We start from the raw sequence: 16,445 nt of genomic DNA, 5'->3' as shown, positions 1-16,445 counted from the left end.
AATAATAAAACCACTAAAAACTGCTTTGTCCAGTCACCATGGGCCCACTCCACTATATTTCCTCACAAGACAACAAAAACAACATGCAGAAAATACCCAACAACTCCACTCCCCCACCTCCCTCCTCCTCCTCCTCCTCCTCCTCCTCCTCCTCCTCCTCCCTATTTCTTCCCCACTTCTCTTCCCTCCCTTTCTCACAATTCTCACAAGTCCTCCTCATCACCACAACACAAGCATGTCCACCTCCACCACCACCCCTCCCAACACTTTATCCTACGAAGAATGCCGCGGCGTTCTTCGCGTATACAGCGACGGCTCCATCGTCCGCTCTCCCAACCCGAGCTTTGACTTCCCCGTCCTGGACGACGGCTCCGTCGCCTGGAAGGACGTCGTTTTCGACCCGACCAATCACCTCCAACTCCGCCTCTACAAGCCAGCAGCAACGACACGCTCTCCCTCGTCGTCCAAAAAGCTCCCCATCTTCTACTACATCCACGGAGGAGGCTTCTGCATCGGCTCGCGCGCTTGGCCCAACTGCCAGAACTACTGCTTCCAGCTTGCTTCCCAGCTCCAGTGCGTCGTTGTTTCACCCGACTATCGCCTCGCTCCCGAGCACCGCCTCCCGGCAGCGATCCACGACGGCGCCGCTGCTTTGGAGTGGCTCCGGGCCCAAGCCGAGGCAGACAAGCCGGACACGTGGTTGACTGACGTGGCTGATTTTGAAAACGTGTTTGTTTCGGGTGACTCGGCCGGCGGGAACATTGCTCATAACTTGGCGGTTCAGTTTGGGCCCGGTTCGGCTGAGTTGGGGCCGGTTCGGGTTAGGGGGTATCTGCTTTTAGCACCGTTTTTCGGTGGAACGGTTTTGAGTAAGTCGGAGGCTGAGGGGCCCAAAGATGCCTTTCTCAACTGGGAGCTCATTGACAGGTTTTTGCAATTTCTACTTTCTGTTTTTTGTGTTTATCCCCTAATTCTGTTTAATCTCCTCTCATCCCAAATTTTGTGTTTATCCCAAATTCGCGATAAATACGGTACAAATAGCAGCACTCGTAAGTTTACGAGTGATTAATTAAGAGTTGTTGATTAGCATGATGAACTCCTAAAATATTTCACATGAAAAAACTGTTCAATTATAATCGTTGACACATGCAAGTGAAATTAAACACTAACAAGGCCCTATATTATAGTTGGAATTTTTTTTAAAAAAATTTGTGTATTGCTAAAAATTGGGCAGGTTTTGGAGGCTATCGATACCAATTGGGGAGAATACAGATCACCCACTTGTGAACCCATTTGGGCCATTTAGCCGGAGCCTTGAACCGGTGGCTCTTGATCCGATCCTAGTGGTTGTGGGTGGCAGTGATCTGCTCAAAGACCGAGCTGAAGATTACGCAAAGAGGCTCAAGGATTGGGGAAAAAAGGTTGAGTACGTGGAATTTGAAGGGGAGCAGCACGGTTTCTTCACCATTCATCCTAATTCCCAAGCCGCAAAAGACTTGATGCCAATTCTCAAACGATTCATTACTGAAAATTCCAGCTAAAACTGCAACTTTGGCGTCCAAAATAAGTGTGTTTTGTTTTCCTTCATTACTGAAAATCCCGTTTGTATGAAATGGATGTGATGAAATTGCTTCTTGTGTGAGGAAATGTGAATGCACATTATGTTTAACAAATTAAGTGTGCTTTGTACGTACTCTCTAAAATATATGAGCCATTTCCAACTTCGTTTGAGCGCCTTATCAATCACGCTGCCGGTTATTTCATGATTACATGCTACACCATGTATATTTATATTCTCTCTACAATATGTTTTACAATAGTCAATGCACATGGATGCAGTATTATCTACTTGACACAAAATGCTGATAAGACCGAGCAAATATTTTCATCTTGAATCTCAAGAAGCCTTGAGCTTCTTGATCCAAAATTGTCTCCCTTATTTTTCTTTTCTTCTCCCTTTACAAGTGTTATGTTAGATATACTTCGAATTCACGGAAACATCAATGGAGATGTCAGGAAAAAAAAAACAAATTACAAAAGCAATCGAAATTTATTTAAGTATTGGAATTCCAGTTACAGTAAGTTTATTGTGTGTATAAATGATTATAAATATACAGGAGGTTTCGAAATTTATTATTGTGTGTATAAATATACTAGGGTTAATTATTAAGTTAGATAACCTTTTTTGTCTTTTTACACAATAATAAAACTTACAGCTTAATGATTTAAGTATTGGGGTGAACAAAGAGAAGTGTGGGGTTCAAATAAAAAACCTTTCTATTCGTATTAATGAAATTTAACCATCGTTTAGAAAAGAAAAAAAAAGGTACATAATTTCCATAACAAATTAATATAGGAACTTTTAGATGTCTAGTGGAGGCAATAGACGTGGGCCTAATTGGGAACATTGAGACCCGTTATTACATGGAAACAAACATGACACGATTTGCAAATATTGTGGTACTAATTTTCCATAAATAAATTATTATAGTGTGTTTAATCTTTTTTCATTACTTACTATATATTTTCTAAATTCATGGTGTTTGTTAGCTCGCTATATAATCAACTTAAATCACTCAAACCCACAATACAATACATTTCCTTCCAATTTATTGTTGTTGATAAAATTGTGGAAAATTTCAATTAAATAAATATTCTCTAAAGTTTCAATAAAAATTTCCAAGTTTTTCTTACAATTTCCTTTGCTTTTATACAATTTTTACGGATATCGATATTTTTCCTATATTTTCATCAAAATTTATGTGTTTTTGGACCACCAATATTTCCGAAACTCCTGATATTTTAGACCTTAGTCCACTAACAACTCTACATCACTAAATTTAAGCATGAAGGAGCACGTACTATCACCAGATAAAGTAACACTACTATCAAACCCACCGTATCTATCTAAGAATAAATTATAGAACATGGCACAAATTTGGAGAATACACCAGATGAAGTAACACCACTATCAAATCCAATATATCTATCTAAGAAAAAATTATAAAACATGGCACAAATTTAGAGAATACTCGGTCTCTTTCTATCCAACTGTGCATATAGCAAACAAAAGTTCTAATTTGACAACAATGACAAAATACAATTAGTCATGACAATAAAATCCTTCAAATGCGAGGTATGACCAAAATTAGAATAAATAAATAAAAATTAAGGATTAGTTTTGGGAGAATTTTTGGATCGATGAATTAGCCAAAAATAGATGATGGATAACTCAATTATGAGTTCGGCTCACAACAAAAAACTTGTTATTCACAACTAAAAGGAAAAGAGTGTTACTAAACGAACTCTAAAATTAATTGAGTACACTTTATGATTTAAGTACACCCTAATATTTTAATCAACATGTAAAATTAACTAAGTACACACCCTATTTAACTACCAAAAATATCCTTAGTACACCCTAATACACTATATCACATAACACCCTAATACCAATCTCAAATCTCTCACATTCTAAAAATCAACAACCACTTAGAGTCCTGATGTTCTCAAAACTTGTTCTCCAGATAAATTGACTGGTGTCTCAAAATCTGATTGATGGCTCCTTGGTTACAACAGAATAACTTGCATGTGCTCCTACAGAAACTATTGGAAGGAGTTGTCATGGAACAAAGTACAAAGCTATGCTTGACTCAGGTCATGTATTGGCTGTGAAATGGCTAAGGGAGGGTATAGCAAAAGGAGGAAAGAATATGCAGGAGAAGTAAAGAAACTAGGAAACATCAAACAGTCGAATCTAGTTTCTCTGCTCAGTTACAATTGGGGTCCAAAGGAGCATGAGAAACTGATTCTATCAACTTATATTAATGGCATTCCATCTTCATGGAAAGACTGTTATCTATATTTCATTTTAGATTTGAATTAAAAATCTCCCGAATATTGTTCCATGTGTACACCTTGATTTTTTAGCAATTCTCTCTCCTCTAAAGAAATAAGATTTCGCCTTGGGCACCAAGCAATACGAAAACTTCTCTATGTTTAATTAGGGTTGAATATGGTAAGTATGTTGTATTTATTAAAACTATATTTGTTTCACAATTCAATACATCCTTTTTGGTCATTTTATATTAGGGTAAATTAGTAATCAAATAACTATTTTGATAGTATGGTGTACTCAATTAATTTTAGTATTTATTTAGCAGCACTCAAAAGAAAATAGGATGGGAAAGTTGACATCCCTTTAAAAAACAAAACAAATTAGAAATAAAAATAAAAAAAATAAAAGCGGCTGCACAAAAGATTTGAATCCAAACGGTCCAATAATTTTTTTTTTTCCGGTCATAACGGTCCAATAGTTTAAATTGGAGTCATCTTAACCGTTAATCCAAACCAGTATCCACCGTCCGATAACATATTTCCCTTCCCCCCTTTCTCTCCCAAATTCAAATTCACTTTACCCCCAAATCGGCCTCTACATTTCTCCAATCTCATCGTCATCTTGCTTGCGCTGGTTTCCACCAACATCTCCGTCTCCACTCCCTCACCAAAACCACTCACTTCGCTCCAACACGAAATGCCTTTCATATCCGACACCGCGAGCGCCATCAAGAGCCGGTTCGGGTTCCATGACCACTCCTCGGACCCGGTCCGGAGCACTCCGGGTCTTCCCAAATCGGCGGCCAAAGAGGCTGTCTCAGCGGTTCGGAGCATCCGCGACTGGAACGACGACGAAGACGATGACGGGAAAGTCAGCACCAGTACGGCGTCGTCCAATCAGAGCTTCGAGTTCCGGGAAGATCCCTCCTTCTGGAAAGACCACAACGTGCAGGTACTTCAACGAATCGTTGATTCTGCTGAGTTTTTAAAGTTACTTTTATTGCTTTCAAAGGCAGACTACATTTGTGCTTAAAGTGTTAATTTGCTTTGTCTGAGTCAGATTTATATTGAATTTGGTGTATTTGTGAGGTTCCTAATTGTTCTGCTTTGTTAGGTTTTCAGATTAGTGTCTAGGAAGTGCTTTTTTTGGCTTTTGCTTTTAAAATCAAAGCCGTTGGAATCAATTTGTTTTGTTATATGTTGAAATTATGGTCAGGTTATCATTCGGATTCGTCCCCTTAGTAGCGCTGAAATATCAGTGCAAGGCTATGGCAAATGCATTCGTCAAGAGAGCTGTCAGACAATTACTTGGACCGGGCATCCCGAGTCACGATTCACTTTTGACATTGTTGCAGATGAGAATGTTAGCCAGGTCAGTTGCCTTACTTGGTTGTGTTTCATTTTTGTCGCTTTGTTTTTGCTTTCTTTTGGTTGGCATGGGTTTCATTTGAGTTTTTTCATGTACAGGAACAATTGTTCAAAGTGGCGGGATTGGCGATGGTGGACAATTGCATGATAGGTTACAACAGTTGCATGTTTGCATATGGCCAAGTGAGTCTCCAAAAACTAGGAAAGCAAATGTTTGAATGAATTAAATTTCTTTTGGTTGCTTTCTTTTGACTTGATTGTCTCTGTGCAGACTGGAAGTGGGAAGACCCACACAATGCTTGGAGATATTGAGGGAGGAACTCGAAGGCACAGTGTCAATTGTGGGATGACACCTCGAGTCTTCGAATATCTGTTCTCAAGAATTCAAAAGGTGTGTGCTGCATGTATTGAGGCATAATTGCAAGTATTAAGGTTGCCTACATGAATCACTTTCCACCATTTAGTTCTATTCAAAGCTGAAATTTGAATCTGAATTCCACATAGATTTTTATCTATGTTTAATATTTTCTGCAAGCTACTAATGCATACTTTGTTGATTGTGTTGTTTCAGGAAAAAGAGGCTGGTCGAGATGAAAAATTAAAGTTTGTATGTAAATGTTCATTTTTAGAAATATACAATGAACAAATTCTAGACCTTTTGGACCCTTCATCTAACAACTTGCAGGTATGGATCACCTACTGTTGAGAGTTTTATTTATACTATTTCTCATTTTAGTTCTGGTCACTCAGATAAACCTACCAAAACTAATTTAAATCTCTTGTTGTCATTTCAAATAAACTAACGAGTTTGTTGTGAAAATTGTGAGAAAATTACAGATGAGAGAAGACATAAAGAAAGGTGTTTATGTGGAAAATCTCAAGGAGGTTGAAGTTACAAGTGCTCGAGATGTTATGCAACAACTTATTCAAGTATATAAGACCTCTACTCATATGCTCTTTATTATTTCAACTTCAAACATTTGAATTAGTATAGTATTGTTTTCAAACGTTGTCTTTCAACTGATAGAATAGTTTGTTTCATTTACTGCTGACTTTGTAGCAAATTTATTTTCTGCTGTGAATGAATTTTATAATTGCTTTAGTGTAAATGGAATTTGCATTACTTACTACACTTTTTTTTTGTTCCAGGGTGCAGCAAATAGAAAGGTAGCTGCTACTAATATGAATCGTGCTAGCAGTCGCTCTCATAGTGTATTTACATGCATCATTGAAAGTAAAGTGAGTTTTTTTTTTCTCATTTCTATTCAAAAATTGAACAATCTTGCCTTTTCTTCTTTCCTTCCCTAGGGTGGGTTAGTTTGAACTTCTAATTGATAATTCATTTCTTCTCAGAGGGAATGCCAAGGAGTAACTCACCATCGATTTGCTCGGCTTAATCTCGTTGACTTGGCAGGATCTGAAAGGTAAAGTGATGTAAAGAAGAGCACGTGAATTTTAAATTATTTATAAGGAAGGGGTGGGTAGAATATTGAAGGAAGATAAGAGTGTGTTCCACCTGCCTCTATATGTTTAGTACAACAAGGAAAAGGAAGAGATATGATGTAAAATATAGGGCTTCTCATAATTTATGCTATAAGAGGGTAGTTCCGACTCAGTACTTTGCACTTTTTGAGAGATAAAGACTGGATCTTAGGGAAAGTAAGCCTCACCTATGCATTGCTTCTAGTACGCAAACAGGAAATAATTATCATTACTATATTTTCTCCCATTGCTGTCAGTGAATTCAGTTTCTCTTTAATTGATATTGTCTGTGTGTTAATGGCAGGCAGAAGAGTTCTGGAGCTGAAGGTGAGCGTCTGAAGGAAGCTACTAACATTAACAAGTCTCTTTCAACATTGGGGTATGTTTTTTCTAGCCATTATCTTTAGATTTCTCAGTGTAAAAAATTTTCCTGGGAATTTTTTTTTCTCATTGATGTTCAATTTGGTAGATTATTCAACCATTCATTTGTGGAAATGATTTTTATATTTGCAGACTTGTGATTATGAATCTGGTAAATATTTCCAATGGGAAGTCACTCCACGTTCCATACCGGGATTCAAAGCTTACATTTTTGCTTCAGGTAGTTTTTGATGTAATCTGGAATGCTATCAAATACAGTTACTTCTTATTTGTGGATGATATATAATTAGTGCTGCATATAGTAAAGTGAAGAATCAGTGCATGGATGTGAGATTGTTATCTATTGCAAGATGTTTGATAACCTCATTTCTTTGTGGGCTACGAATTTGGACTTTGTAAGCCTCGTTGTTTGAGGCTTTGAAGAGTTCTGTTAAAAAGTTATATCCTATCATCGCCCTTGCAGTTCCTGAAGTAGCTCTACATCTATCTGAAAGTGTTCTCTTGCAGGAATTAATATTCAGTAGAATCACTCCCTGTTTTTTTAGTTTCTTGATTTCTGTGGTTCCAGTACAAAATTTTGATTATTTGGAAATTCTGAATCTCTTGTGTAATCCTGATAATGTGTCCTTTTCAGGATTCTCTAGGAGGGAATTCGAAGACAATTATAATAGCAAATGTTAGTCCTTCTAGCTGGTCAGTGAATCTCTCTTTCTTACACATCTTCCTTTTATGTTTTACTTCTGCTTTTCGTTTATAGTATCCATGCCAACTATGTATTACTGTTCCTATGTTAACTATGTTTTACAGTGCCTAGAGGTCATTGCATTCTAAGCTATCAAGTTTTATGTTCTAATTTCATTTTGTAGAGTGCCTATTGTTGTACCTGAAATTATAAAGTTTATAGTTCGTTTTCTTTTTCATATATTGTCTTCTATATAATGTATGACAAGCTTGATTAAGTAGCTTTTTAACATTTTATGTGGGATTTTGCAGTTGTTCGTTGGAGACATTGAGCACTTTGAAGTTTGCACAGCGTGCTAAATTCATTAAGAACAATGTATACCAATTTTTTCTTCCTTTTTTTGCATGCACATTTCTAATGTATGGGTTTTGCTGCTTTGTCAGATGAAAAAAATGATACTACATAAAAAGTTAGATGACCCAAAAACATGTCTTCTTTTTATATTATTCTTGCATTCATTTTAGTCTATCAAAAGTTAAAATGGACTGAGTTACTATGGCACTGGAGGGCTGATTTTGACGTTTGAACTTTTCTGGTAATACCTTTGTTTCTAGTAGTAGGATAGAAAATGCTTATATCATTTATATGTTCTCAGGCAATTGTGAATGAGGATGCATCTGGAGATGTCATTGCCATGAGGGTGCAAATTCAACAACTCAAGGTACATGATTTTCTCTGTGTTTGTGGTCACACTCAGCGTATTTTTTTCCTTATAGATTGGGTATCTTTATCTTTCTCGGAAGATTATGTCGGGACTTGTAGATTTAATGGTGGTGAGCATTTACCCCAACGCCAGAGTTCAAATCTCCCCCACCTTTTGGCCTCATTTCTACCAAGATCTTTCTGGGAAGATTATGCCCTGATTTAGTCATTATAGATTTCTTGACAAACACCATATTAGAAGTCAGCATAAAACTACTGAGAAACATGGTCTAATTACTACGAACTTATACTGACTTCTACTATCCGCATTTGTTATTTTACTACCAAGTTACTTTTTGTTGAGTTTATAGTGAATGCTGATTTTGAATAAGGTAATGAAAAAATTGACTGTAGAATACACCCCAGGGATTCCGCTTTTTAGGTTCGGCTTAGACAAACTAATTTGTACCCTTTCTCTGTTGCTTCATACGGTAATTGTGACTGATTTAATGTCATCTACTAGATGTGCACTTTCTAAGTCTAAACAGTGAACATTTTATAGCTTTCTAGTGACTTATATTCTGTCTTATGTATATCGTTCATTTATTTTCAGAAAGAAGTATCCCACTTACGAGGACTAGTCAATGGAGGAACTGGAAATCAGGACAATGATACATTAGCTGTAAGCTTTCCAGGATCTCCAGGATCCTTCAAGTGGGATGGACCTAATGGATCATTTAGTCCATTTACTTCCAGCAAGAGGACATCTCAGGTATGCTATGCACCATTATTTCCTAATTGTTGAGTCAAAATTATTTATGGTCTACTCCAACTCCTACTACGAAAATAGCCCTAATTTATTCTGCATCAATGTTGTTCTGAAATTTCTGGTTAGTAATTGAATTTATTGCTATCTCAGAAAAAAGACTATGAAGTTGCCCTTGTTGGGGCTTTCAGGAGGGAAAAGGACAAAGACATTGCATTGCAGACATTGGCTGCTGAAAGCCAGGCAGCTTTGCAGCTGGTATGTATCAAATATTGTCTTTCTTGTTATCTTTTAATGATTGATTAGTCCTACATTCAGAGTATGTCTTGCAGATTTCCTTGGTTATTTGACAAAAAATTCCACGTCAAAAACTTACTTTGGATATGGCTTGTATAGTCATGCCATTTTGTTATAAGATTTGTTTAGTTTTGGACATTTAAATCAATTTTAATTTTCTTCCGTTATTAAATGATTTGAAAATTATTTTTGGACATAAATCTTTGCGGTGAACTAGGCCAAACAAAGAGAGGATGAAATACAAGGCCTGAAGATGAGACTACGATTTCGAGAAGCTGGAATAAAAAGGTTGGAAGCGGTTGCCTGTGGAAAGATCTCAGCTGAAACCCACTTACTAAAGGAAAAGGAGGAACATTTAAAGGAAATTGAGGTCCTACGTGCCCAGGTTGATCGTAACCAAGAAGTAACTAGGTTTGCTATGGAAAATTTGCGGCTGAAAGAGGAAATAAGAAGGTATGTATTTGTTCTTATGCTAGTTGAGTCCTCTTTTATCACAAACAGAATTCTTTCAGCTAGTGAAAGTCATACGGTTGAGGAACAAATAATGATACACTGTTTTCAAGGGGCCGTCACCCTCACTTGTCATCTGTTTCCTTCATGTATATATCGACACTTTCGTCGTCTCTAACTATGAGTTTGTGACCAACTTCAATTAAAGAATACAAATGGCATGGAGTGGCCAACTATTAAAAAATAGTATACTAATAAAACAAATTGATGAAATCATAAAAACAAAATTTATCTTCTTATTGGCATTTTTGCTTACTTTCAAGCTCTTTCTTTGTAACAATATTTTTTGAGAGAATCGTGTAAATTATGTGAAGATAGTTTATACTTTTTGCTCACTTCAATGTTATTAATGTTCAAAGTCTAGAATTTTGTACTTGTTTGCCTTGTTTTATTTTTGTATTCCCCTCTTAGACAAAATCCTGGGTCCACCACTTTCAGAAACACTCCTCATTCATTTCCATCATCCATTTCTTTAAAACAAAAAACTTTTTTCACTTGTAAATGCTATACTGATTTATAGGTTTTTATTTTATTTATATTTTTGTTTCCCTCCAAAATTTACAGGAAATGTGAAATTTAATATTGCTATTGCTTATTGACATCTTATACCACAGGTTGAAGTCCTTTTATGAGGAAGGTGAACGAGAGATAATGAATGAACAGATAATGGCGTTACAAAACAAGGTAAAGAAATAATATAGTACAATATTGTTTGAATTTAACCATTACTCCTCTTTCCTTTTCTACTAATCAGAATATTTTTCTTGTGACTGACACGCAGTTATTAGATGCTCTTGATTGGAAACTCATGCATGAATCAGAGCTTTCGAATTCAAATGTGCCGATGGAAGTTCAGAATGATGATAATTTTCTTATCTCTAGTCAGGTGAGCTGCAGGTTCACTATTTGTTTCATACTTTTCTTATCTTTTATCAACAACTATGCCATATGGCATTTTTTCACACTTGAGTGTTGCTTTAAAACTGCAAGTGGTTTGTAAACTTGAGACATGCATATCAAATTTAAACCACACATATACTCGTGAATTATTATTTTTAATTAAAAAATTCATTATTTTGATCATGTTTTCTGAGCTTCAGGCGTGCATTTTAAATTTGATTCATCTTCTTCCTCATTGCATATGACGGCCCTTAGTCATCATTTTCAGGTCTATCTTTTATCGGAAAATTAAGGACTAGGTTGTTATCAACAATTCTCGGATTTTTTAGATTGAAATTACTTTGAGTGATTGATTATTACAAGTGTTTGATTTCAAGTTTATGCCATGTGTATACCCTCTCTGCTTGTCTCTTTTATGTTTGTTGCTTTTTCTCATTTCATTTTGTCCCCCTTCACTATGTGATACAGGAACAAGCATCACCTTGGCAGTCTTCAATTAAGGAGGAGAATGAATTTCTCCGTATGCAGGTAAAACATGTAAAAAGTCTTTCGTCTAGTGGAGCTTTATTTTCCTCTATAGAAGTGGTTTTCGTATTTGATGTTAACTTGCTCATGACAGGCCATTCAAAACCAATCCGAAATGGACACACTCCAGAAGAAACTAGACCTCTGCCTTGAAGAGAAAGAAGCTTTGGAAAGGTAATCATTCAATGGTTTCAACTGCTATCTTCGATTTTTTAAAATCTCAATGCAATAGAACTGTGAAGTTCAATATGATGTATTTATATATATGGTTAAATTCATTTGCCTGTCATATTTTATAACTGGAGGGGACTGGGGCTACCGAGGGTTTTTATTCTTCATCTTTTGAGGAGTATAGATCTCATACTGTGTGCATTTTTTCCTGTTTGGTTACAATTTTTGCTCTTCATTTCTTATGGTTTTTAATTTTTAATTTTATTTGATATAATGAGATTTAGGTTTCTACTTTATAACAAGAGTCTTAATTTTACTTACCAACTCTGCAGGAATATCAATGATTTGATGACAAAACTTGAAGAAGAGAGATCTTCTAGAGCCATGAAAGAAGACACACATCAACTTGAGCTTCCTTCTTTGTCGGCTGATGTGCCAATTATGAGTTTCAATGATCAGATGGAGCTGAAAACAATGGTTGATGCCATTGCTGCTGCAAGTGAAAGAGAAGCCGAGGCTCATGAGACAGCAATAATCCTGTCCAAAGAGAATGATGGACTGCGTATGAAGCTCAAGGTTTTGATTGAAGATAACAATAAACTCATTGAGTTATATGAAGGGGCCACTTCAGACAGCACTTACAGAAATATTAATAAATTTGAGTGTGCTCATGATGGCACTGAAACTCACAGTAATGGTGGTGGTTTTATTGACCTTTCCAAAGAAAAGGAGGCTGAGATGAATAAAGTGGTCGAGAATTTAGAGCATCAACTTGTGGAAATGCATGAAGAAAATGAAAAACTAATGGGTTTGTATGAAGGCGCCATGCAGGAGAGGGATGAACTTAAAAGAGTGCTTGCTTCCGGTGGTCAGAAAAGTGTTACAGTTAAGGGAGAATTTGATTCCCCAGAGAAGCTTGTTGAAGTTGATGGAGGTGCTTCTCCTATGTCTCTGGAGGAAAAGAATTGTATTGGCGAAAATGGTCTTCCTGGTTCTGATGGAGGAGAAAGCCGTCAGTTTGAGAAACCTACTTTATGTCAAGGAGCAGTCTCAATGGAGGAATCTGGTTTCTCTGGATCAAATGAGCGAGGCGGGCTCAGTCATATATCTGATGAAGTGAACCTGGATACTGAAGAAAGTGGTGACTCAAGAATTTTGGTTGATAGAGCTGGTCTATGTACTGTTAATACTGAAGCAAATTCAGGAAATGAGGTTGATGCTGGAATTCAGTCTGACATGGAACTGGAGACATCAGATCTCACTGCAGTAAAGCTTTTAGAAGCGGTAAATTTGGTCAGAAAGAAACTGGAAACAGCAGATGAACAACTTTTAGATTCTGCAAAAACAGTTACCGTATTTGGTTCCCTTGAGAAAGTAATGTTAGAGGTTGGCAAACTCTCAGGAGAAATTGAAGCCATGGAAGCTGAAATTCAGGTCAAGCAGCGGCTTTTTGAATCATGTGAACTCCTCACTTCAAAAGGGAAAGAAAACATCGCTCGAATTGACAAAAAGTTATCAGCTCTCAAATACTCCCTATCTAGCTTTTCTTCATCTGTAGTTTACTTTGAGCAACGAGAAGCTCGGGCAAGAGCAAGGGTAGCTGCTTCAACATCTTATCTGGAACAAAAGAAAGGGCAATTGGGCTGCCTACAAGCACAGAAGGATGAAATAGCTGCTGCTCAGAGGGAAATGCAAGGATCTGAAGCAGAACTAAAGATCAGTCTGGCATGCTTGAAGTCAAAACTGGAGGAAGAAAATCGAAAACAAGAGAATGAACAGGTTCTATTTGCCATAGATAATGTTGAGAAGTTAGACCCCTCACAGAAAAATTGGCATTTGGCGGGAGGTAAAGCTACCGAGTTACTGAAGTCTGCGGAAGAGAAAACTAAACTGCAGGCGGAGATGAAGACATCTCGAGAAAAACTTGGAGTCATGAGAAAGGAACTTGAGGATTTGAACGTGAAGTCTGGGAAGGCAGATAAGGAGATGCTAGCTGTTCAGGCGGAGATACAGAAAGGCGTCAAGTCTGTGGAAGAGATGGAACTTGCCCTTCAGAATGTAATTCAGGAGAAGGAGACGCTGTTGGAAGTAAAAGATAATGGGAAGGCCGAAGCTGAAAGTCTGGTTGTTGAGTACCAGCAGCATGTGTTTGAATCGGTTTTGAAGGAGGCTGAGTCGAAGATTGTGGAGGAAGAATTGCAGATTGAGTTAAGAATGTTGGAAGAGCTGCGCACAGCAAGGGCTTTAGCCGCTGCGAAGACAATGCAGTTGTTGGACACAAGGTCTGGTTCATGTTTGTTATCAGAAAAGATGGAGGAAGAGCTTCAAAGTGTTAGGAAATATGTTGTGGAGGCAAAATCATTGTTAGGTGAGAGCAATTTAAATTCAAATGTCAGTTGAAGTCCTTAATCAACTGTCAACTGTCAACTGGGTTACACATGTAATTAGCAATCACTTTTCTCTTCTGTTTTGGATTTAGCAAAACAGTGTTTACTGCTTTAAATCAATAATTGTTTTGTTTCTTTTGCCATGTTAAATAGAAATCATTGTCACAAAATTAATTGGATCTCATACATTAGTATGGATGGTCTGGAGTATGAAGTTCCTCATAGTGCTGCTGACTCCATTTGCCATGAAGCAACATTTATTGTAATCTATATTTGCGAGCATGCTAATTGGCATTAGGTTAAGGTAATTTAATTTAAGAGTCAAGGCTAGTTTGGAATGCTAATGTTTCTTATCTTCAAATTTTCTCTCTTTTCTTCCCGTTATTGACGTAAAAGAGATAGCAGACTCCTCACTTAAAACTACACCGAAAGAGTCTAGCTTAGTGAAAAAGGGCTTTGACTTGCAAACCAGGATGTCTCAGGTTCAATTCCCATGACATCATAGTTGTGTGTGTATGTGAGAAATCTCATTTTTATGTATTTTAGATTATTGCTTGTACTTAAAAAAAAAAATATTATTATAACAAAACATTTACAACACTACAAGAGTTTTTTCTTCTAAAATTATAATGCAAGGATAATAATGGGATTTCACACATCAACTGGTATTTTTTTATAGCTTTAGTTTATATATAAAATCAATGCAAGAAATGAGTTTTATTGTAAATTTCTCATAAAAAATGGATGGAATCGGAACATCTGCATTTACCATTGGTGTAATTTAAGAAATCTTAAATTAAAATCTCATCTTTTGCATCGTATCACTTATCCATTTCTCCTCTGGGTTAGATTCCTCACCCTTCGCTTTTCTCATATAGCTTTCTCCATTTTTTCCTATAATAATTATATCATTTTCATAATTATCCAAACACGAAATTTAATTTCCTAAACTTGTATTGTATGCCATTTGTGCAAAGAAAATTGACTTTTTCTCTTCATTCTTTTTCCTATTTTTTCAGCTTGAACATTAAATTGCAAAAAGACCAACTCACAGAGTCACATGTATAGAACTCAGAAGTTGCTTGACGCATGTCAAGTTATTTCTATGACAATCATTTAACTAAAAGAAACCAAAAATAAATGACGAAATAAGACTTACCTAAAAGATGATAATGTTGTTTGGAATTTGATATGTAACCGGAAATTGTATACTAAGAGACGAAGAGAATTGAAAGCGAAGAGTGTTGAAAGCTAGAGAGCATCGAGAGTTTTTCTTCTCAAACGTGCCTCTAGAGCATCGAGAGTTTCTCTTATCATAATGACCCAAGGAGGAGAGTTCTCACTAATCCAGTCATCCAAGAATCAAGTGTTCCACTCCAAGGAAATTGTGGGAGAGTGCAGTGAGGTGCTCTCTTGTGTGTAACATTGGCTTGGTAAGAAAATGCTAGGGAGACCAACTTTAGATACCAACTTGTGTACCATTTCTCTAATAGAGTGTGAGACCTATTGTATTGGTGAGCTCCACCTCTATTAGAGAGATGTACACAAGTTGATATCTAAAGTTAGTCTCCCTAACATGACCCTTTTTGATATGATGGAAGAATTTATGTTGATGTCTTGTCGAAGTAGGCACACTGCCGAACTATGTGAATTTGTTGGTCTCCCCATTTTATTATTCTTTATTGAAAGCTTATGCTCTGATAGAATTAAAAACCCCTCAGTGAAGAAGAAGAAATTGATCTAAGAATCCAAAAATTGAACCTAATTTGAAAACTCAGGTGAAGAAAACTTCATCCAAAAGGAAGGCCGAAGAGAGCACAAACTTCTTGTTTAAGTTTTTATTTTTATTTTTAAATACATGTGTCAACTTATTAGCCTTTGGATGATTGTTGGTGGCAAAATCAAGTACACGCTTCGGATCCATATATACATATATTTTATACAAACTAGCCACTTGGCACATGTTAGTGTTTCATAAAAGTAGGACTTATTATCTGATTTTGTTTTTATTTTTAATTTTTTAAATATAAAAAATATGAATTTATTATATTATCCTCATTTAATTAATAATTGTAATTCTTAATATTTGAATGAACCAATGAAATGTTTCATCATTCTTTACTTTTTGCTGTATATATAAATGATAATCTATTCTAAATTAATTTAGTCACAAGGAATTGAATTTGAATGCAATGGGCAGTCGTATTTAAAACCTATATCTTGTTACCCAAAGAAAAAAAAAAAAAACCTAAATCTCAGGTTTATCACGCCAAACTTTTTCAAAGTGCGAGATGACGCATACCAGACCACCGGCAGGGATTCGACCAATAAAAAAAAAAAAAGACCACCAACAGGGATTTAAAGCGAGGTCTACGGAGAAAATAAAATAAAAAGTCGGGGCACTAACGTAATTGTGGTCATCCACGCGAATAATCTA

The 16,445-nt window shown here is 36.4% G+C and overlaps 2 protein-coding genes across 2 annotated transcripts; both read left to right on the top strand.

Moving 5' to 3' along the window:
• Positions 1 to 89: 89 nt before the first annotated feature.
• Positions 90 to 1,739, top strand: LOC103329881 (strigolactones hydrolase CXE15-like). The gene is made up of 2 exons (XM_008232407.2): positions 90 to 927; positions 1,235 to 1,739. The coding sequence occupies exons 1-2, from the start codon at positions 236 to 238 to the stop codon at positions 1,539 to 1,541; spliced, it is 999 nt and encodes a 332-aa protein (XP_008230629.2). The 5' UTR covers positions 90 to 235; the 3' UTR covers positions 1,542 to 1,739.
• Positions 1,740 to 4,403: 2,664 nt separating this feature from the next.
• Positions 4,404 to 14,230, top strand: LOC103329870 (P-loop containing nucleoside triphosphate hydrolases superfamily protein). Its single transcript, XM_008232396.2, has 21 exons — positions 4,404 to 4,789; positions 5,054 to 5,209; positions 5,305 to 5,388; positions 5,477 to 5,596; positions 5,777 to 5,890; positions 6,043 to 6,135; positions 6,355 to 6,444; positions 6,559 to 6,629; positions 6,992 to 7,066; positions 7,201 to 7,288; positions 7,703 to 7,761; positions 8,062 to 8,125; positions 8,406 to 8,471; positions 9,066 to 9,224; positions 9,372 to 9,476; positions 9,733 to 9,968; positions 10,640 to 10,709; positions 10,807 to 10,911; positions 11,394 to 11,453; positions 11,545 to 11,624; positions 11,954 to 14,230. The coding sequence occupies exons 1-21, from the start codon at positions 4,535 to 4,537 to the stop codon at positions 14,019 to 14,021; spliced, it is 4,218 nt and encodes a 1,405-aa protein (XP_008230618.2). The 5' UTR covers positions 4,404 to 4,534; the 3' UTR covers positions 14,022 to 14,230.
• The last annotated feature ends 2,215 nt before the right edge of the window (positions 14,231 to 16,445 follow it).

The sequence above is a fragment of the Prunus mume genome, linkage group LG1 (genome assembly GCF_029339155.1).
Source record: "Prunus mume cultivar Tortuosa linkage group LG1, ASM2933915v1, whole genome shotgun sequence".
In the NCBI taxonomy this organism is placed as follows: Eukaryota; Viridiplantae; Streptophyta; class Magnoliopsida; order Rosales; family Rosaceae; genus Prunus; species Prunus mume.
The sequence above is the reverse complement of the archived record's forward strand: the minus strand, read 5'-3'. Positions and strand labels throughout refer to the sequence as shown.

Coding starts and splice junctions, on each gene's coding strand:
- LOC103329870 (XM_008232396.2), top strand. CDS start 4,535: ATGCCTTTCATATCCGACACCGCGAGCGCCATCAAGAGCCGGTTCGGG. Junction 9,969..10,639: donor CTGAAAGAGGAAATAAGAAG/GTATGTATTTGT, acceptor CTTATACCACAG/GTTGAAGTCCTTTTATGAGG. Junction 11,454..11,544: donor ATGAATTTCTCCGTATGCAG/GTAAAACATGTA, acceptor TGCTCATGACAG/GCCATTCAAAACCAATCCGA.
- LOC103329881 (XM_008232407.2), top strand. CDS start 236: ATGTCCACCTCCACCACCACCCCTCCCAACACTTTATCCTACGAAGAA. Junction 928..1,234: donor AACTGGGAGCTCATTGACAG/GTTTTTGCAATT, acceptor AAAATTGGGCAG/GTTTTGGAGGCTATCGATAC.